The following is a 23,188-nucleotide window of genomic DNA, read 5'->3' on the forward strand; positions in this document are numbered from 1 at the left end:
TTTAGCTGTGACAGAATTTGATTAGTTTCAATTGCAACTATAAGCGCTAATGAAGTTTTTACTGTGTTTAAGAAGCAGAAAATGTGTTTGAGAAACTAAGGCTCAAAGGGCTCAGATTCTCATGATCAATTAAGCAAATGACCCACAATTCAGAAATCTAGTCTTCTGACTGTAGAACTAAAACAAAGGAGAACTTGGGTATCCAGTTTTCATAATTTTAGTCAACATGATGCTAAAGGCACTTCTGTATTTCAAACCTGTAGCACAGCAGTGTGAAACTTGATTTCATTGAGGGCCACATCAGAGTTGTGTTTGACCTTGGGGGGGCTGGGTGTGTGTGGCCAGGGTGGGCGTGGCCAGCTCAACATCACTCATATCGGGGTGTAGGTGGTGGCCCAAGCACTCTGCCAGTGAAAACGGGTTCCCGAGCTCTGTTTTCAGCTGCGACAGCCTCCTCCAACCCTCAGCAAAAACAGAGTTTGGGAGGGCAGCACGCAACCTTCCCGAGCTCCATTTTCTCTGTCAGAGGCACCATGGGCCAGTCCTTCGCTGTTTCCAGGGTAGCCCCACGGGCCAGATCTAAGCACCCAGCAGGCCAAATTCAGCCCGTAGGCCTTGAGTTTGACACCCCTGCTGTAGCCCAAACATAACAGTCCCTTCCTGCCAGAAAGAAGTGCTGAGATTTCTTAGCCAATCATTGCTCAGATAATCACTAGTAATTGAGTGTCTCATTTTCACATCAGCCAACAAAGTAAAAGAAATTAGACTAAGAGTGTCTTATCTTCCCCAAACTTTATTTTGAGAAGCAAAATGGGTGACCAGAGCATTCCTTTGTCTACAAAACGGTAATGTTGAGGAAAGTTAAACATTAAGCTTACAGGAGCTGCTCGTCCCTTTGAGTAAGTTCATCATGATCCCTGGTTCATTCTAGGGGAGGAAAGGAACCTACCATCTCTTGCCCTGCACTTACTGGCTTACTAAAGTACTTAAAGTACAGTGCCCATACAACAGTATTAATTAGAAGAGCTCCAGTTTCGTACAGTACTTACTCAGAGATCTTCCTTGTTTGTTCAAACCTTTCAATAGCCTAAAAGTGTGTAGAGGTTCTCAGTCATCCAGGTCATGGTTGTCCCAAAGGTGCTTTTTCTGGAGGCAACTGGACTTCCTTGTTTTTTTCTTTTGAAGACTTTCTTGTTTTTTTCTTTCAATAAGCCTCCATTCCCAGGACTCTGCAGGACTACAAAGCTTTGCTAGGTGCAGTGCCAGCCCTTTTATTTGAATCAGCTGTGCAAGGGCAACACAGAGTGGTTAAACATCTGGAGAGCTTTAACTTTTTTTAATGTAATCAATTTTTTGTCAAAACATTCATAAGTTTTTATCTCTTAGGTATTGTTTTTCCTGAATTAGACCACACTGTAGAGAAAATAATTCCGGTGTATATTGGATTTCTTTCCACAATGACTTTATTTCCCCTTTTTCCAACCCAACCTTAACATCTCCACCCTTAAACCTTTGGTTATATAAACATACAACCATATTTTGCCTTGGATTGTCGGAAGTGACTTACAATTTGGGAAGGATTCTCTTTATATTTTAACAATAAACTGCTAGTATGTTCAATCGGGATATCTACCATTAGTGGTAATACTGTTAAGTGTTGCAAATCCTTATTTATTACTGTATTTATATCCTGCTATTTGGTGTCTGAAAGAGCCAGAAAGGTGATCTTAATAGTTTATCATGAAACATTAAAATAACAACTTCTTGACCTAAAGTAATAATTGCCTGTTATATTTGATTTTATAAAAGTTATTCTAACAAGCACTTTCTATTACATTTGTATTATTCTGCAGGCCTGTATTTATTATTTGAGAACCATATAATGTTGTTCATTTTCTCTCTCAGCAGGCCAGTTTGAGAATATTACTTAGAACACCCCAAACTTCTTGAGTCTCATATTTTATTTTTTAACAAAAGGTGGTTCTAACACACTTCCAAATCATATAAGAGTTAACAGGTAGTCCTTGACTTATAACAGTTCATTTAGTGACCTTTCAAAGCTGCAACGGCACTGAAAAAAGTGACTTATGACCATTTTTCACACTTACAACCATTGCAGCTTGCCCATGGTCATGTGATCAAAATTCGGACAACTTGACAACTGACTCATGACCGTTGCAGTGTCCTGGGGTGATATAATCACCTTTTGTGTCCTTCTTACAAGCAAAGTCAATGAGGAAGCCAGATTCACTTAACAACTGGGACAAGAAAGGTCATAAAATAGGGCAAAATTCACCTAACAAATGTTTCACAGAAATATTGGGCTCAATTGTAGTCATACGTTGAGGACTATTTATATTTCTAATAGCACACTTTTAATTCTCACACACATTTTAGATGTTCCTATATTTTTGTATTCAGCGAGTTCTGCCTTCTAGCGTGTTGTAAGGGGGTAGGAGGGGGTGATCTTGGGTAACTAATTAAGTTTAAATACTATCAAATGGGCTTTATGTTGATGAATATTTCTCTGCAAGGTTTTGATGTGCTAACATATGTTTTACAATCTCTGATTCTTAACAGATGAAAGTACCGTATGTCATGTTACTGCCATTTGTATTGTTCACAAAGAAGCTAAGACTGAGATTCTCCCCTGGGCTGATTACATTGAATACTGTACATGAGATAGAGCTTATTGCAAAATGTTTTTCAACATTCCAGCCAATGCCTTTTCTAGGATCAGACTAAAGTTGCATTTAATGGAAGACAATATAACTTTTGATTAGCATTCTTCAACCTGGTGACCTCCAGATTTGTTGGAACTAGAAGGTCCATAATTCTTATCCAATGTATGGGATGGTTGCTTTAGTTGCATCAAACATCAAAATAGATTTAATTAATGTGTGAAACATATCTATTCCTACCCACCTGAGGTAACCAGATTTTCTGCAATATGAAAAGGCCCCAGTATACTATACTGATCAAATTTTCAGTCATAACAGATATCTGGGTCACATTCTCAAGGGACAGTTTTTCCTGAATTTATATCAACTTGCTGAGGAGACTAGAGTTTGTAAGACATGACAAATAGTTTTTTGATAGGCCACTGCTACATGGCACCAATTGAGGGTATTTCATATCATGAGCCATATTGGCGCAGTGGTTAGAGTGCAATACTGAAGGCTGCTGACTGCTGGCTGCCTGCAATTTGGCAGTTCAAATCTCACTAGCTCAATGTTGACTCTGCCTTTCATCCTTCCAAGGTGGGTAAAATGGGGACCCAAATTGTTGGGGGCAATATGCTGACTCTGTAAACCGCTTAGAGGGAACTGTAAAGCATTGTAAAGCAGTATATAAATCTAAGTCCTATTGCTATTGCTGGGTGTGGGGAGATGCCTCCTCTTTCCATTTTTGCACAACAGGCCAATATTATAGAGCAAACATGCCTGCCTGGCAAATATGGCCTGGCAGCCCATACTGGTTTGGGTAAATTACTGATTTGGGTATGCATTTTGGGATATACTTTAAAAACAATATGAAAGCATATGATGTAGAGAACTAGAATTCTAGCAAAAGTATAAGTCTCTGAGAGAAATCAAAATGAAAATTAGATTCAATGTCCTTTCTGCATTTGTCACAATGTGCTCAGTTTATAGTAGTGTTTCCAGCTAACTATAGTAGTGAAAAGCTAATTAAAGGCATTTATCTTTATAACATATTTATCAAGATATTTAAAACATGTGTTGCTAGGTCAGAAGCTATTATATTCTTTGATCCCACTGCCATGTTACCTGAATTCTGCTGCAAAGAGTTCTAGCTAGACATCCCCATTATGTTGGGCTAGTGGTTGTGTCACCAAGTTGTCATAGACTTAAAGAAAATTCTACTGGAATGAGATTTCTCCATCAGAATTTTGACTGAAAGAAGAAAGAAGGCCAAGCATTATTTGGATGATTTTTATTATATTATCCATTAGCATATATTCACATGTTCTTGCTAAAGTGAAGAATATAGTTCTACCAGTATGTATTTTACAACTGAATTTTCTACATAAATCTAACAGATAAGATCTAAGAAGGCAAGCATAAGATCTAAGATCATATATATATATATATATATATATGTATGTATGTATGTATGTATGTATGTATGTATGTATGTATGTATGTCTGGAAAGTAATGACACATTTCTAAAATGTGAACTTTTAGGGGAAAAAACCAAGTTATTTTTAGTAGACAAATTAGATTTTGCCATTCTTATATGCAAGATTAAATGGTTGTTCACAATCGTGTATGCGGGGAACTCATCCCAAAATGTTCATAGAGAAAAGAATGAAAATCAAATGCTAAAGATTCAAAAAGGAGCAAGAAGATATTTCTATCAGGTGAGCTTTTTAAGGGAAAGGAGGCAACTCCATTTCTGGCCATTTGCGGGAGGGAGCAAGGGAAGAAAAACAGCATTGTATTTTTAGAAAACTTGCAATTCGTTGAAGTAGAATCTTGAGAATTGTATATTCTGTTGTAAAAATATGAGTTAAGTTTGGATACAGAGTACAAGCTGGAGAACATCAAGATAAAACCAACAGTATGCAAATAATGTTGCCCACACTTTGTTAATAACATGATCTTTGAATAGCATGGTAGTACAGGATTTTACAGCAGCCTATGGATACTAATTCACTACTTGCATAAACATTTCTAAAGTTAAAAAACCAAATTTTATATTTGTTTGAAGTAAAAAAAAACAAAGCAGATGCTTCTGCAGCACTATTGCTAGCTTGGAACCATTTCAAATGCAGTTAAAGACAAGCATTAAGTAGATAGCATGCAGCTTAGCTTCTACAAATCATGAAGCAAGGAGAAGGGCAATGTCTAACTACAAGAAGACATGCTATGCCTTCTATCCCAAAAGTTTTTCTAAAGAGATGTCAGAGATGCACTTGAGAGAAGACACCAAAGCTACACAAACCAGCAGACCTAGTCTTCCATGTTAGCTGTTTCCTTGGCTGCTAATTTAGCCCTGGACAAGAGCTTGGGCTGCTTTGGAATTTCAATTTCCAGAGTCCACAACTTACTTAATTTGTTGTTTAAAATACCAGCAAATGATCATAACATCTTTAATTACGGGCATTGAGATCTTTATGGCATGTCTCACATTTCAAGGTTACTTCTACCCAAATTACACAATAGGAAATGAAGCCAGGCTCCAGAACAAAAGCATGATGATAGATAATTTCTTTCATAAGAAAAAGAAAGGAAATTGTGTTAGGAATGCAGAAGAAAAATACTTATGGAAATAAACAGTATCTGGCCTCTTTTAAAATTCTGTAAATGAAACAGTGTGACTAAGGCTGGAAGAAAGATAATACCTCAAGTGGTAGCTGTATCAAAACTGTGCATTTTGAAGGAATTCAATTTCATGTTAGCTTACATGGAAATACAGTAATTGGTGATTGATCAACATACAATCCTTTCTTTTTGAGTTATCCAGCCAAAAATTTCTTGTTTTTATTCAACAATATGGGATCTCCAAAGGATGAGTCAAAAGAGAAAGATTATGGAAAATGTCACAACTGCATTTTAGGAATTGTATATCTGACCCAAATGTGGGAGGTGGAGATATATTATGATTGTTGCTCATAATCAGATATATTATATTTATCTTGGTTGGTTGGTTTCAGATACAACTTTGATATTTAATAGGAAAATTGACTAAATCCATTTCAATATTTTTTTCTTTCAAAGGTATATGCACGCATGTGATTTATAGACCCATATTTTAAATATTAGTGCTAAATTAGAGATGAAAAAAGGAGTGCCTGACTAAGTGTGTTTTTGGAATGTTTAATTCCACAAGAATTAAACCCAATTCTTCACAACCTGTCTATATTTTCCAGGACCAATTAAACATTTCTCCCAAGAATTATTGGCTATTCTTAATGTAGTAGGTTCATTGACCAGAAAATGAAAGGAAATTGATAATTTGTAGAGTAAATTAACTCCTTTATAGATAATGGATGCTTTGAATAAAAGGCTGAATACTTTAAATATTCAGCAGAACCAAACTTGTTTTCATCATCATTGACGTTAATTTCCACTGGCAGATAAGTCCTAAGAATTTTAGGTGTGGCATTCCTTTCTCATCTAGGCATTTTTTGCCTTGGCCTTTCATTTTTGCTTGTTCAATGAGCAGATTGTGAAGTGAATCACACGCATATATGAATAATTTGAAATATTCTTTTCAGCAGTTGGATGTAAGGAGGACCAGTGCCTATTGTCTAGCTAGATTTATTTTGGTTGCAGCAAAAATATAGTTAATAATTAAGCCCAAGTACTGGAAATGTTTAGAAGTTGGCTGCAAGGCAATGTTCACAGAAACCCAACAGCTACTTTGTCACTGCTTCGTTTCAATTCCAAGAAAGCTAAAAGATTTCTTGGCTTGCCAAATACCTTCTTTGGATTCTCTAGTTCTCTTTGCAATGTTAATTGAGCAGAATGGGCTATGCAATTTTAAAAAATAATTTGCTTCTTAATGCATGAGAAGATTGATCAGATGGATGAATGTACATTCAGACAGACAGGGCTGTTCATAGCAATGACTCTGGACAGTTTATAAGTAATTAAAAACAAGAAACAAGAACATTAAAAGAGCCAATAATCCACATAACCAAAGTCCAGGATCAAGAAAAATAACTCCAAATTTACCAGAGCAATAAAATCAATCAGCCAACTCATAGCAAAGCTCATTTAACAATCCAAATGCCTGGGGAAACAGCCAGGTTTTAATTTCCTTTATGAGCGTTAATAGGATTGGGGCCATCTGGATTTCTGAAGGGAGGCTGCACTCTGGAGCAGGCACCACCACAGGGAAGGCACAACTCCTACTCCAGCAAGATGACATTGACAGAAGTCATCTGGAGCATGCTGTCCCTGACAAATCTGATGAAGTTTTCCACAAAAAATGGAGACAATAGCCTGGCTGGCCACATGCCACAAAGGGCTTTGATAGCTAATAACCATTTCCTGAATCTCACCCAGAGGCTCCCTGTGGAGCCAGTTGTCTCACAGAGAAGAGTCTTTCTGGTATCCCTTTTCCAGATTTAAGGTATCACCAGGTGACAAGGGTTGGAACATTCAAGAGAGCAGACCTGCAATCTGTTTTTAGTTTCAGAGTAGATTTTGGCTAAAGAAAATGTAAAAAAAAAGAATTTTTAGAACATGTACCAATGTTCTCCAATGTGTGGAATTCAATCCTCCTAATTCTTAAGTCACTTGTGGGATTGGCTTCTCTCATGGCATTGTGTTCTACTATGAGAGTTTGGGTGATGGGAATGGACAACAGCGAGAGAGAGAGAGGGAGGGAGGGAGGGAGAGAGAGAGAGTGAGTGAGAGTGAGAGAGAGAGAGGGGGGGATCAGGAACTTTTCCTCATCAATCATTCTTCATGCAGATTTTGAGGATGTTCTGGGTGTGAGGGCATTGTGCCCCAGGAGGCTGTTTCAGATAACTTACGCATTTTGATGTCAGTAGAATGTGATTTCCCCCTCAAAATCTCTTTATTTCTCTCTGGTCTCTCCTCTACATTAGAAATGGCTTGCAAATTTGGAGGAATATAGCACCTTAATCTCTGCAATCCTTCACAGTACTAAAATGCCTTTATAGGAGATTCATGAAGTTAAGTTCTGGTGAAGTAAAATATAAACATCACTTTTTGATCAGAATAATATATAGGGTATGTTTTAATGTTTCCAAGTACAGTCTTCTGTATAAGGAAATGCTTTGCTATGATTTGTTACGGGTGGATATGCTTGGGTTTTATTTAACTACACAAAGAAGATTTGTGTATTAGCAACAGAAATACAGTGGTGCTCCAATGAACCTCTTTAGGGTAAACTGAGTTCAAAACACTCAAGGTGTACAGACCCCACATTCCCTTTGACACTCAATTATACACAAACCATTCCATTCTGTCATCCCACACCCAGCCCCATAGGCCTGCTGCAACTAATGTTGTTAGTCAGAAAATTGCACAGATTCAGAGTTTCCTTTTTTTAAAAAAAGAAAGAATAAAGAATATTCAAGCAATAGAGAATATGGAAGACTAAGACAGTCACAAGCAGAAGAATATGATACTTAGTCAACCCATCCCTCACTTCCCAAATTAAATTATATAAATGAACAGGACAATTGCATAATGAACACCTAGCTTGAGGCACCCAAATGGCATCTCAAAGTTAGCGAACCACAAAAATCTACTTATATTCTCTTTGCTAGTCATAATGACTTACAGAAATCTAAACTGCCTACAGCATTTGAATTAGTGTTTTGGGTTTGCTTTGATATAGAATGAGGGTCATTAGAAAAGGTGGTAATGGAGCTCTTTTAAGTTAATGACAAAGGAATGTGCCTAAGCAATGACAAAGCGGAGGAAGGAAACTTTCTTCCTCATAAAGCATAGAAAGACAGAGGGCTGGAAATAAGGAAGGTGATGTGCTTACTGTGCATCACAGGACTTCCTTCCTGCTCACCAGATACTCAATCACCCCTCCCTCCCTCCCTCCCTCCCTCCCTCCTTCCTTCCTTCCTTCCTTCCTTCCTTCCTTCCTTCCTTCCTTCCTTCCTTCCTTCCTTCCTTCCATTGTTTGGCTTAATTTTGGAAGATTGTTTCCCAAATATCTTTCTTTCTATATTTCCATAATATCTAATGCAGGGGTGGGTTCTACTTTTTTTTTTTTAATTTGATTTATATGCCGCCCTTCTCTGGAGACTCAGGGCGGCTTACAATGCGTTAAGCAATAGCCTTCATACTTTTGTATATTTATACAAAGTCAGCTTATACTTACCTTTAGTACTGGTTCGCAACGGGATCGTGCGCATGCGCATGCACAGATAGCCTATGATGATATCTGGGGCAGTGGGCAGAGCCTCCCACCAGTTTTACTATCAGTTCTTGTGAACTGGTGCGAACCGGGGGCAACTCACCACTGATCTAATGTCTTCATATTGATGTAGTTTTTGAACAGTGGGGCTCTCTGGAAGAGTATAGGTAAACATACTGTTCGGTAGTTCGGTGTGATTTCTTTTGCCTCTGTACAATATTAAGCGAAAATTATTCTTTAAATAATCTTTGTCCTTTAATATTTCTGCAGGATATTATGAGTTCAACCCTTAGCCTGACATCCAAAAAAGCTTAGCAGGGTTGAAACTGATTACTACCGGAAATCCCAAGGCTGTAGACTAAATTGGATGTTGAGAAAAATATCCCAGGAGAAAACAGTGATGTAATATGCCCAGATTATAGCTAAAAACTTGTATCAAGAAAGTGAACAGAAGCTGAAGTTGACTTGTTGAAGTCTGCACTTATGTGATCTCCAGGCATAATTAGTCAAATTCCCATTGTTCTAGGAAGCTTTCTGCAGGCTGGTTGCCTCCCAATGTGGGCTTAATTACCTCACACAATTCATACTTGGCCTGACTGGGAATTCTGGTGTGTGAAGTTCCACACCCTTAGTAAGACACAAAGTTGGGGGAAGCTATTATGCTCTATTTATATGCATATGTGCTGATGTATACATGTGTGTGTGAGAGAGAGACAGATTGTGACTCATAGATTTTTATTTTTATTTTTTTTTTGCCATTAATGCAATGTCTGGAATAAGGGATGAGTAGGAAAGATTGTGACTCAGAAGCTTTCAGCCCATCTGATGTATAATATGTTTTTTTTTACTAAGCAAGGCTGCATAAAATTTATTCAATTTGTAGTAATTATTCATTCTTTGTAAAGTAATCAATTATTTCCTGAGTTTCTATCTTGCTGTGACCAAGATGTTCACAGCTTTATGCTTTCTGTCTCCTTAAGGAATCATCCTCTCTAATTTATTTATAGTTCTTATTAGGGCTCCTGATATTCCTTTCTATAGGCAATAAAGGCTATTTAAAGTTTCTAGCAAAAAACCTTATCTCATTTTATAATACTTCTGCTGTCTGGAACTACACAGTGTATATTTTCTGGGGAAAGTGTATACACTTTTTCTAGATTTGGTAAAATATAAAATGTGTAGGGGGGGGTTGTTGTCCTTTCCAAAACTGTTGGCATCAAAAGGCAATATGTCACAAATAATCTGATGTAGTGATGTGGACCTGAGCTGAGCCAGAAGTATCAGTCAGATTTGCTGCTTGAGTACCATCCCCCCTGCCATTCAGTGGCATTCCTGCCAGGCTACTTAAGCTGATTTCTGGTGGGGGAGATCCCCAGCCAGTAGTGTTGGGGACATCAATCTACCTTCCCAGAGCAAGGGGTCTAGAATGATCCAGAAGGTCATAGCTACCATGACAGATGTGAATCAAGGATCCAGAACACATTAAAGGCCATATACTAAATCTAGTTTTCAGCTCAGGGCGGACAAAATGTGATTTAAAAGAGAAGGCATTGAACTTTGTCCCTCATCATGGACAGATAATTCTTTGCAACATCCCCTCCACAGAGAGGAAGGATCTATTAGACTGAGTCCTTCTACTGTAGGTAATAGATCTAATAGATCCTGTGGGTTTTCAGATGGCTGTTGGGGAGTTTCATGAGGATCTGGTAGGCAGTTTGGCTGACACTCTCTGGAATAAAGAATAATCCAGGGAGTGGGCCAGATTGTACCAGAATAGTATATTGAAATGGAGGGTAATGCAGCAGTGTCGGAGAAACATAGAGCACTGTTGGAAAAAGATTTATCTTGAGTCTGAGTCACATTCAAACTTACAGAGTGGATAGGCAAAAATAAATATTTTGTGGTCCTTATTGTATTGGCTGAATGCCACTCAATGGTCCTTTTTAAGAAACTTGCTTCCTTTTAGGAAAAGTAGCTTGCTTCCTTTTAGGAAAAGTTGCTTTAAAAAGATCATTGGCTGAATGCCATCCAACTATCCTTTTTAAGAAACCTGCTTCCTTTTAGAGGAAAAATTGCTCACATTTAAATGGCATAAAACATTATTGCAGCCTTTGGCCAACAAAACAAATTCAAGAGCAGTTGGACAATATAAACAGAAATAATTGGGGCCACATCTTTGAAGTAATCTGGGCCTGTGAGTAATTTTGAGCCTGTGAGTCTAAGGAAGTGGAAACTTCCTGAGACTCACTGGAGACTCTACAATGTAATTCCACCATTTTTGAGAGGGGATTCCTGCTTTTATAGCTGGTTAAGACCTCCCATGAGATGGCAGGAGACTGCAAGAGAAAAATAATCAACACTTGTGGAGTGAGGAACAGCTTCTGTGATCTCTAAAGAAGGCTGTAATGTGTCCCATATTTAAAAAGCCTTTGCTCAGTCCAACTGTTTTGCATAACTTTAATATCATGGTCTAAACAATGCAATTAATCTAGCCCTGCAAAAACTGGTCTCAGTACATCTGGAGGCACCACAAGAAAGTCTCACATGAAAAACAATAATGTCCCATCAAAGTTCCGTTAATCAAACTTTTGGAGGGGAAGAAAAGAAAACGAGCTTAGTGGTGAAGCTGGTAAAATGTCAGTTCTAGGCTGCATAAACAGAGGGATAGAATCAAGATCACGTGAAGTGTTAATACCACTTTATAATGCCTTGGTAAGGCCACACTTGGAATATTGCATCCAGTTTTGGTCGCCATGATGTAAAACTCTAGAAAGAGTGCAGAGAAGAGCAACAAAGATGATTTGGGGACTGGAGCAGTGGTGGGGTTCAAGTAATTTAACAACCAGTTCCTTCCCCAAATGATTTCTTCCAACAACCAGTTCACCAAAGAGCTCAGAAAGTTAACAACCGGTTCTCTCGAAGTGGTGCGAACTGGCTGAATCCCACCACTGGACTGGAGGCTAAAACATATGAAGAACAGTTGCAGGAACTGGGTATATCTAGCTTAATGAAAAGAAGGACCAGAGGTGACATGATAGCAATGTTCCAAAACCTCAGGGGCTGCCACAAAGAAGAGGGAGTCAAGCTATTCTCCAAAGCACCTGAGGGTAGAACAAGAAGCAATGGGGGGAAACTAAAGGAGAGAAGCAACCTAGAACTAAGGAAAAAATTCCTGATAGTCAGAACAATTAATCAGTGGATCAACTTGCCTCTAGAAGTTGTGGATGCTCCAACACTGGAAGTTTTAAAGAAGATATTGGATAACCATTTGTCTGAAGTGGTGTAGGGTTTCCTGCCTAGGCAGGAGGTTGGACTAGAAGACCTCCAAGGTCCCTTCCAGCTCTGTTATTCTGTTATTCTATTCTTCAGGAAACCAGTACAAAGGCAATGAGCTTTGTCTTCTCCTGCTAAAAGTCTGTAGAGATTCTCAGTTATCCAGGTCATGTCCCAAAGAAGAAAGTCTCCTGTTACTGTTCTCAGACAATTGACAGTCAGGGGATGTTGTCAGGGGATGTTGAATCTGAACATTTCCTTATGAACATCCATCATGAATAGCTAATCCTCCAAGAATTTGTCTAATGAATTAAAACTATATTGTGGCAATGAATTCTATGTGATAAGAACTTTATTTCACTACTGTAGTGTTATAGACTGGGTCAATCAAGTTATACTGGGTAAGAAAGGGAGCAAGACTGAGTGATTGATTGACTGAATGATTGATTGCATTATGCTTCACTTGATACTCTCTATCTTGACTTTCTTGTTATTCAACTAAAACACTTCCAACCATGTTATAATCTTTGTATGGGAATAATTCCAATCCTCTTCCTCCTTCTCCTCCCACCATTTCAGCTGCTTTTCCTACATTTCCAGCAGTCTGAGTGTATCCTCGATCAATGACAGAGTGTTGCAGTACATTAGCTACACATATAATTTGGAACTTTTTGTGACTTCGTTTTATTCATTTATTTTTCTTAAATTAAGGACACAGGCTTTTTACACTCAGTTTTGTGCATCTTCAAATTCATGAACTCTGCCACATATGCTCCATATTATGGAGCTTTTATTATGATACTATGATGCTCAGAGACATGAGTTTGTAATGCTTTAATATGCTTTCCAGACCAATTAGACGATGTTAAGTACATTTGGGGGCCAATGAATAAATGAAGCTGAAGTGCACCAGTAACATTTAAATGAATCCATTGATGATGAGAACATCTTAATTGTTTCTGGTTTACAATCATGCCACTTTACTGCTTGGCAATGGTGCTAAAGGTGTGTAATCGTTATTGGAGGAGAGAAAGCTATTGCTTTCTTGAAAAGCCCTTCTGTTGCTGCTCAGTATTGGTTTTTGACTTTCAGGTTTAGGCTGTTTCCCCCAACCCTTGTCTTTTTTATTTTTAAGGGGAGTAACATAAAAATGCCAGTTGTTTAGGATCTTCTTACCTGCTGTCTTTTTCAGTACTTGCAACAAAGAGGCTGTGTGAGGTTACTGAAAATAAAGCTAGGATAACTGGACTAGAGTTTGTTGTGATCACAGCCTGTCCGTCAATAGAAGCTGGTCATCAGCATTAGGGAAGAACAATTGCAAGGACAAACTATGGTCACAGACTAGCCCGGATCTGGAGGATGACTGCACTTCTTCATAGGTGGCCTTGTCACAAATTTCTTTTGGGAGCTGAGCATCTTTTTCCAAACCAAATTATCATGTGCCAGCTGAAAGAATGACACTCACAAAAGGTACAAGGAAAGCACCAATAATGATATGCTTAAATGGTCACTCAGAATTGTTCCACATATGAGCTCTGTCAAACTCTAACAGCCTGTTGCTTTTCTGCTCTTTGATGCATGGATTATGTGTTCTGATACAAAACCAAGCACTTTAAAGAGCTTTCAGACCAGGGGTGAAATCCAGCAGGTCTGACAGGTTATGGAGAACCATAGCAGAAATTTTGAGTAGTTCGGAAAATCGGCAAATACCACCTCTGGCTGACCCCAGAGGAATGGAGATTTTGCAATATCCTTCCCCCAGGAGTGGGAAGGGAATGGGGATTTTGCAGTATCCTTCCCCTGGAGTGGGATGGGAATGGAGATTTTGCAGTATCCTTCCCCTGCCACGCCCACCAAGCCACGCCCACAGAACCGATAGTAAAAAAATTTGAATTTCACTACAGTTTCAGACCTCTAAAGCATTACTGAAGATGTTCTTAGTAGGGTGAGACTTTCAGCATGTTGCATCTCGCTCGGCTGATCTTGGAGAACTTTTTGGCTTGTGCTCACTGCTACAGTGATACGCTATATGTGAGCTAACATCTCCCAAACTGTTTCAGTTTTAATCTATCTGAAAGTAAAAAAGGGCTTGAGTTTAGGAAAATCTAGAAGAAGACAGTATTATTTGGATTAAAGTCTTTGAAGTAATAGATATTGTCAGGAGTGTCCACAGAGTGTGGTTAAAAGAAAAAGTCAAAATGGTGGTCATAATGGCACCGTTGAAACTTTGCCTGTTTTGTTATTTATGTCACACATAATAGACAGAACTTTGATTGCACTATTGTAGTCAGTCATCTTAATTTTTTTAACCGTACCCTGAGGACATTCCTTGATATAGTAAGCCAGATGTTAGATTTAACTACAAGTAAATGTTTTTTAAAAGCTGAAAAGTAATCTTTGATCCATACATAACAATCCTCTAACTAAACACTGTAACTCTGTGTGGTATCTGGCAGCCCAACGCTCAGCTTCAGATGCCTGTAATTATGGGAAAGGAAGTCCCTGAATCGCAACCCCAGATGAGATCATGTCCCACTAGTGTTGTTGTGTGAGTGAGCCAAAGATGAAATGCCTCCTTCCTCCTGTGAGAAGCCCCAGCATTAAACCTGAACGTTTGCTTTAAGCTCTTTCAGCCTTCTTCATTTTAGAGAACTCCCAGATAGAAAAGAGAACTATTAAAAAGTAAAAACAACAACCAGAAAAATATATTTGCAGATGAGAAGGAATTTGGGTTTTTTTAACCAAACCAGCCTACCTGGGAGATAGAGATGAGGCATTACACTCTGGACATTGTCTTTAGAAAACTGGTAGCGCAGCAGACTAAAGCACTGTTATTAACAGTTATTAACATCAGCTGCCTGCAATTACTGCAAGTTCAAATCTCACCAGGCTCAAGGTTGACTCAGCCTTCCATCCTTTCTAAGGTAGGTAAAATGAGGACCCAGATTGTGGGGGCAATAAGCTGACTTTTGTATAAATATACAAAAGTATGAAGGCTATTGCTTAACGCATTGTAAGCCGCCCTGAGTCTTCAGAGAAGGGCAGCATATAAATCAAATTAAAAAAAACAACAACAAAAAAAAACAACAACAAAAAAACCCAAAAGGTTTGTACCTGGATGTCTAAAGTTGGCTATATGCTGATCAGGATCTCCCAAATCAGGATACTCAGTAATTAAAATTTAGCCACTTAGCTGGTCTTGGTTGCTCTCATAAAGCTAAGGAATGTTAATCTGGTAAGTAAGCTGGATGGGAGACAATCAAGAAATTGTAGAACTGAGATTAGAGTGGGATATTGGGGGGGGGATATTTTTGGAAGGAGGCAATGGTAAATCACTTCCATATAATCACCAACATGTAATAAATTATAGATATTTATAATGATAGGATTTCCTTAATATTTTTGGCATTTCACGCTTAAACTTTCAAACGTGTGGAAGTAATATTTTGGTTGAAAAAAGTTGTCCCTGAAATGAATGAGAGCTTCTGGGAGTAACATACAATTCCATATAGAGATTTTAGTTAGTCTGCTTTAAGGTGCAGAATAAACATGCTGAAGGAAGAGCAAATTGAAGAATTTGAACTTAATGCTGTTTTAGTTCCGCTGATTTCGGTGGAAATAAACTCATCCTCAACATTTTTCTTCTGTTAGGAAGCCCCCAAAATCTGACTAATAGAAAAGTTAATAGAGGAGACTGCAAGACAATTGCTTTTTGTTTTGCTTACATTGATTTACACAAAATGAAATGTTGCATAGCACGTGGCAGCAATGGCCATTCTGGGCATGTTTTGGACACTCAGCAAGTGATTTTGTGAAAGTGGTATCCAAACTCCAGAGGGAAACATTTCCATGGAGAAGGTACAAAGCCACAAAGCAGCTAGAAGTCCTCAGGGTTGACTATTACCCTCAAAGCTTTTTAGTTATTATTTCATGCAAAATTCAAGATATGGATGCATCAGGCAATGAAGTCCCTCCCCTTGGCAACACTGTAGGGCTGAAGGCAAGGGTCAAGACGAACTGCCCTTTCCTAAATCTTAGTTTGTGGCATGTGATGGTTGTGAAGATCCAGGCAGACCATCCATTACTATCAAATTGGCATGCTGGGCAATCACAGCAAGTATAGGACCACTTCAAAATGACCAGATCCCTGCTGTGCTTTCTGCCACCACTGTATGGCATAGTTGCAGGGATGGGACATGAGGAACTTCAGCCATCTTTCAATGCCAATGATATTCAAGTAGCTGTTTAGGCTTTTTCTAGGTATCTTTTCCTTTTCTGGCAGCATCAGGTACCAGTGGTGGGTTGCCCCCGGTTCGGACCGGTTCTATAGAACCGGTAGTAAAATCGGCGGGTGGCTCAGCCCATCAACTCCGACATCATCAGGAAGGTTCTGTGCATGCGCAGCCTCGTTGCGAACCAGTAGTAAAGGTAAGTAGAACCCAACCCTGTCAGGTACTATAGTGGCGAGGCGGCTCTTTTCCTTGCAATGGTTCAAAAAGGCATCTGTTGGCATATGGCAGGTTCAAAAAGATGAGATGTAACATGTGCTGTCATGCAAGTGCTGACTTTAGATAACCAGCCATTCAGCTGGTGGAAAAAACTGGAGTTTGGGGGCTTCTCCATCTGAAAGCCCTGACTATTGGAACCCCTCATGCTCCATTCTTAATAGGGCAGGAGAGTTCTTTGTGCCGTCTATTTTCCCCACAACAATAACCTTGCAAGGTGAGTTCAACTGAGAAAGAACAAGTCCCTTGGGATTCTATGCCTAAACTAGATACTCATGGACTACAGGTTTCTAGGCCATCACATTGTAAAGAGCAAGCTTCAATCCTTCATCTCAGGTATTTAGTCCAGTCAAGGAGGGTACTTACTCTCCTTCAAAGAGCTGTGGTGGCACAGTGGTTAGAATGAAGTATTGCAGCCTGACTCTGCTCACCTCTGCCAGAGGTTCGATCCTTACTGGCTCAAGGTTGACTCAATCTTCCATCCTTCCAAAGCCAGTAAAAGGAGGACAGGTTGTTGCTGACTCTGTACACTGATTAGAGAGGGCTGTAAGGCACTATGAGGTAGTATATAAGTTTAATTGCTATTGCTATTCATTATGGAATGCTGGTAATAGGATGAAAATGAAGGGAAGCTGCTGTTGTAGTCACCAATGCATCCAATGATGAAGCACTCAAATATAGGTTGGTGTTGTTTCATGATATTGTTCATTTAAAAAATTAATGAATCCGTGAAAATTGTATGCTAGAGAGTTGACTGGGCATAAAAATCTCAATGGAGGCTTTGTGGTCAGAGACAGTGAACCCAATGTATAAATAGCAACCTGTCAGACTCAGTTAATTCATGTTGGCTGCATTGCCCAGAAACTAAATCTGGTTGCGCAAGATGATCTTAATCTGGGGGAACCTGCGGATTATCCCAAGTACAGTAGCGCAGAGGTTGCCACATGTTGTAAGATTGTGAGTAGTTTCTCCCAAAGCGTGAAGTTGAAGTATATCTGGACCAGTGCCATCCATCCATCCTGATCCCCGTTGTTCAGGGACAACAGATGGCCATGAATGTCAGCCTTTTTGACCACAGGGAATGGAAATTCATGGCCAAGGCAGTTTCTGCAGTTAAGCTGTTTATTATGGTGAACTCCTGGTTCAGAGACAGCCTTGCAGAGCCAAGTTCTATTTTTGATTCTTTTCTTTAAAAAGTTGATGGGAGAATCAGAAAAGAAACTAGAGTCAGATCTATGTGAAACAAGGGAAAGGTTTTTAGGTGAGAGAACTCATTGTGTGTTTGTTTGTTTGTTTGTTTGTCTGTCTGTTTGTTTGTTTCGGTATTGCCACAATCCCTAGGGCCTCTTTAAATCTTACATCATAAATGTTCAACCTTATAATGAAACTGTAAAACTACACATAATTAAAATTAATCTCATTATTGGGTATCTCATAATTAACTAATTAGTTAATAATTACATTGGGTATCTCCCAACTGAACATGATTATTGAAGGCTCTTCTAAATAGCTCTGCTTTTACTGACTTCTTAAATACTGGGAGGGAAGATATATTAAGAGTTTTCTAGAATAAAGCTGTTCCTGAGTCTAAGGATTATAAGTGAAAGGTACTGATTTCTGGCCCTTCCTCCACAAATATGCATTGGGGGGGGGTGACCCTCAGCATCTACATAGGATATGCAAACTGAACAGATAGGATCTGTTTGAGGTGGATAATCCTGCAGGTCCTGATAACAGAAGCAGCTCAAGTGGAGAACATTAGACAAGGCTACAATCAGGAAGAATGGAATGTTTGATCATTGTTCCTAGAAGCAGGTAGCAGCAGGACCCCGGACCCCAATTCTGGCATAGTTTGTCTATTGGTTGTTAACTTTCAGTTCTCTGCTACATGAGAAAGTCAAAGAGAAATGAGGACAACTATTTTGCTCCAGTTACTGCAGCAAAAATATTTATCATTAGACATATTGAAGGACATCCTTCATATTGAAGGAAGGGCATTTTTAAACAATGGACATATAAATTAATTTTAAGCATATCTTCCTCTATAGATAAACTGTGTTTAAAAGATGGTTGACTTGACTTTTCCACATTTTGGGCATCCTGGATGAACAATGTTATTGTTCAAAAATGGACGTGGGACAAGTTTTCATGTTCTTTATCTTTTCTAGAGTATTACAACTGTCCAGTAGATGACTCCATGTCTCTGAAGAAGTGCAAGAATATCTCCCATCTTGACTTGAGAAGCTCCTTGGCCTCTTCTGAATGGACTTTAGTCAAAGTAACCCCAGAAGAAGAAAAAGCTCATCACAAACCTCTGGCAGTTCAAGTCGTGGTAACTAGTGATGGAAGCAGGTACTGGTTACTAATGCAGATTTACTTCCTCGAACAAACTGGATCCAGAAATGATAGAACCCAGTTGTCAGAGTAAATAAAGGACGATATGAGAGAAGGATGAATGATGAACTAGGAACACTCAATTCTTGCACAAAGATCTTGTGGGCATATGATTCACTGGCAGGAAATCTTTGCATCCCACACAGTCTGAGTCATACAGGGTGAGGTGGGGGATTAAATCCAGATTATCTTTGACAAAAACAGCAATAAAAATTACAGTATGTAAGAGCTATTGAAGTTTTCAAGAAAGCAGCTTGTAGAATACAAGTATACAGTATATATTTCCTGGTTTCCTTTGCACTGAGTTTCTTCAACTTTTGTCCTTCCAGTTCCGTCATTAGCAGTTCTTTTTTTCTGAAGAATTATCAATAACTTGATAGGCTTTCAGTAATGTGAGTTGAGAGGGTGTTGTTTTCTTTCATTTTTGCTGGCTGAGAGTTATGGCAGTTGTAATTCAACACATCTGGAGGGCACATGTCCAGAAATAGAACACCTGTCAAAAGAAAAACTTTGGCAAAGTCAACCAATGATGCTTATTACCTAAGTAGGGGAAAGATACCATACATGTGTGAATTGTTGATTAGTTGTTTTGTATCACTTGCTGATCATGCTTAAGACAACCATATCTTTCTACTCTTTGATTCTTAGCTCAGATCTAGAATCTGATGTTTTTGGAAATTCAGCCATTTTAGCATCCTCAGAAGAAAGGTTGCCATTGCCTAAGCCCATCTGGAATTGTCTCCCATCTTCAAAGAGATCTCCACTGTTCACCACAAATTTGGAGAAGGGAAATGATCGCCTTGAAAAATCCAAAGCTGCTAATGGTAAGTTTCTCTAAGCACCAAATCTCTCTAATTCCACCAAAAGGCACTGAAACAATTCAAGACATCCCCATTGACCATGTGTTATGAGGTTCAGAAGATGTAATGTGGTTGAATTGAGTGGCGTGGTAGCCTACAGGTGAAGATGCTCACCTCCCATTCGGAAGGTTGAGAGTGGAATCCTAGGTAGTGACAGATGTTTCTCTAACAGGACACAAAAAGAAAATATCTTTTTTCAGTGTGGTTGCAATTTCGAACGGTCACTAAATGAACTGTTGTTAAGTCAAGGACTACCTGTACAGCAGCCAAGAATCTATACAAATTAAATTTCCTCTTTTTAAAGGAAAGCTTTTGAAATGCACAGTAATGAGATGCAAAGTATCCCACTGAAGTCACTCCCATGGAGTAACAGCTATGCATCTTCCCTCTCCCACACACAAACACACACAGAGAATCATAACCCCTCCTTACCGTCAGTATAGATATATTCATGAACTGGAATAGGCATAGCAACAGGTCAGCCAATAAGGGCTGTTTGGTAACTGAAACAGTTTGGTGCCTGGGCGTGGCTTAGCTCAACTGTTCTGTATATAGGAGAAGTCTTGTCTCTGCTGTCCCCGGCCTGTGTTTCTACCTACTTACAATCTCTTCTCTCTACCACGTTGGAAAAACCAGCATGGGTATTGTATATTTGCCTTATGTGTTATTATGTATATATAAAGAAGTCTTGAATCCTGCTGAATTGTCTGATTGTGTGTGCAGCAACAAATTCTGACAGTTACCTCCCCCCCACCCCGGCCCACCACTTCAGCTTCCACACTGCTTTTTTCCAAAGTGATCCACAGGATTCCCTGGTACATAACGTACTTTTCCCTTTGGGGCCTCCCTTATCCTTAGCTTTCTATCTCCCACATTGCTCTGTTTTGCACCGTCATTGTTTGCTTGATCACTAGGATTTTTTCCCCTTAAAGTCAGTTGTGAGAATTATATAACTTTGACCAATGAAAAACAAATGTTTCATTTTCTCCCTTGTTTTGGAGTGGAGAAAAAAAAATCCTACAGGCAAGAGAAACAATAGATATATAGAAATGGCTGGGCATAAATGAGTTCTTGTGCTATACTGTACCATTCTACAAAAATGGAATAAATTAAGAATTAAACCACTGAGCCATGGCCTTTCTAAGGGAAAAACAGGTTGTAGAACACTGCCCCCTAGTGGCTGATTTTTAAATATTTATCTGTCCACTTAAAACGGTGAGGCATCGTTGCCTTAGAAAAATAGTAATTTTGAACTCTTCTACCTGAAATGTAAACTTCTTGAATGAACTGTTCTGTGAAGACTTGACTGAATTTTTTATTGCTACCAACTGCAGCTGGTTTTATCAAATATGGATGATAAGGAGGGGTAGGATGCCAAATTTTACTCTCCAGTTATGGAATAACTCCAAGACATATATCCAAGCAAAACAAATCCAAATTTAAAATCTCAGTGTGTTTATTGTTAAGGTTTGGAACTTTCTGTGTTTTAACAAACGCCTTTTGTAGCTGTTTTTTCCCAATCTTTCCCCTCTAGCATTACAACGAGCCTACAGTCTTCGTGACTCTTCTTCATCAAAAAAATATCAGAACTGGAAAAAGAAAATTAAATCAAGTAAGATATAATCTGATTAAATCATGTAATGCAATTACTCCTTTAGATACATTCTCCCATTCAACAGTTTCATTTATGTTCTACTTTCATTTATGCCAATTTTGCGACCTTTGTGCTACGGATGTTAACCCAATCACTTCAGGCATTAAGTCAGGGGTGTCAAATTCAAGGCCAGCAGACTAGATCTGGCCTATGGGGTGCTTAGATATGGGCCACGGGGCCACCCTGGAAACAGTGAAGGACCAGCCTGTGGTGCCTCTGCCAGCAAAAGCTGGCTCCCAAGCTCTGTTTCCGGCTGTGACAGCCTCCTGAAACCCTTTGCCTGCAAAAATGGAGCTTGGAAGGGCCGTGTGTGGCCCTCCTGAGCTCCATTTTCACTGGCAGAGAGTTTCAGGAGATCGGTGCAGCCAGAAACGGAGCTCGGGAGCCTGTTTTCGCTGGCAGAACACTCGGGCTACCACAGGTGCCCCTGACATGAGTGACATCGAGCTGGCCATGCCCAGTCTGGCCACACCCACTCCACACCCACCTCGAAATCAAACACAACCCTGATGCGGCCCTCAATGAAATTGAGTTTGACACCCCTGTATTAAGGAGGAGCCTTGGTAGTACAGTGGTTTAAAGCACCCTGTTATTAAGACCAGCTGCCTGCAATTACTGCAGGTTCGAATCTCGTCAGGCTCAAGGTTGACTCAGCCTTCCATCCTTTCTAAGGTAGGTAAATTGAGGACCCAGTTGTGGGGGCAATAAGCTGACTTTGTATAAATATACAAAAAGGATGAAGGCTATTGCTTAGCACATTGTAAGCCGCCCTGAGTCTCCGGAGAAGGGCGGCATATAAATCAAATTAAAAAAAAAAAAAAGTGAATCACATAGGTTGTTAACTGAACCCAGCTTCCCCCATTGAGTGTGCTTGTGGCAATTCAGTTGGGAAGGTCACAAACTGTGATTACCTGGGATTCTGCAACTGGTTCTGCAACATATGGTTGCCAAACCCCCACATTTTGTTCACATGACTATGGGGATGCTGCAACAGTCATAAGTGTGAGGACAAGTTGTAAGTCACTTTTTTCAGTGCTGTGGTAACTTCAAACAGTTGCTAAAAGAATGGTTGTAAGTCGAGAACTACCTATGATGTCCACCTAGTCTTATGACTTGATTATAATTATTTTTAAGGAAATGGCTTTGATATAAGAGAAAACATGTGGGAAAGCCACATAATCCTTTTTTAAAAAATATTTTGCTCCCCTGTTCCTGTTGGCTATTTGTAAAGCAGTTTTTCCTCCTCAGAGTTTCAAAGACATTAGGGCCACATAGGATGGACTTTGTAATACCTGCAATATGAATTTTGTAGTATTTAGTTATTTTAGTTATTTATTAGTTTGTCAAACATGTACAAGATAGCAGGTATGAATGTGAACATGGACATGAACAAAGGAAATGAATACAAATAAATGGGGATAGTAGGACAGGGATGGTAGGCACGCTGGTGCGCTTATGCATGCCCCCTTTACGGACCTCTTAGGAATGGGGTGAGGTCCATGGTAGACAGTTTAAGGTTGAAGCTGTGGGAGTTTGAGGATGTAACAATGGAGTAGAGCATTTCAGGCGTTAACCACTCTGTTGCTGAAGTCGTATTTTCTGCAATCGAGTTTGGAGCGGTTTACCT

The 23,188-nt window shown here is 39.3% G+C and overlaps 1 protein-coding gene across 1 annotated transcript in view; it reads left to right on the forward strand.

The window, feature by feature from the left end:
* The window catches only part of MICAL2 (microtubule associated monooxygenase, calponin and LIM domain containing 2), a 147,380-nt gene that overhangs the window by 85,135 nt on the left and 39,057 nt on the right, over positions 1–23,188 (forward strand). The window contains exons 25-27 of the mRNA XM_070934178.1: positions 18,822–19,005; positions 19,696–19,871; positions 21,442–21,519. Of these exons, the coding sequence (XP_070790279.1) occupies positions 18,822–19,005; positions 19,696–19,871; positions 21,442–21,519 (438 nt within the window). The remainder of the gene's footprint in view (positions 1–18,821; positions 19,006–19,695; positions 19,872–21,441; positions 21,520–23,188) is intronic.

Source organism: Pituophis catenifer, unplaced genomic scaffold, assembly GCF_029215685.1.
Source record: "Pituophis catenifer annectens isolate HBS135680 unplaced genomic scaffold, rPitCat1.0.hap2 SCAF_1, whole genome shotgun sequence".
NCBI classification, from domain to species: domain Eukaryota; kingdom Metazoa; phylum Chordata; class Lepidosauria; order Squamata; family Colubridae; genus Pituophis; species Pituophis catenifer.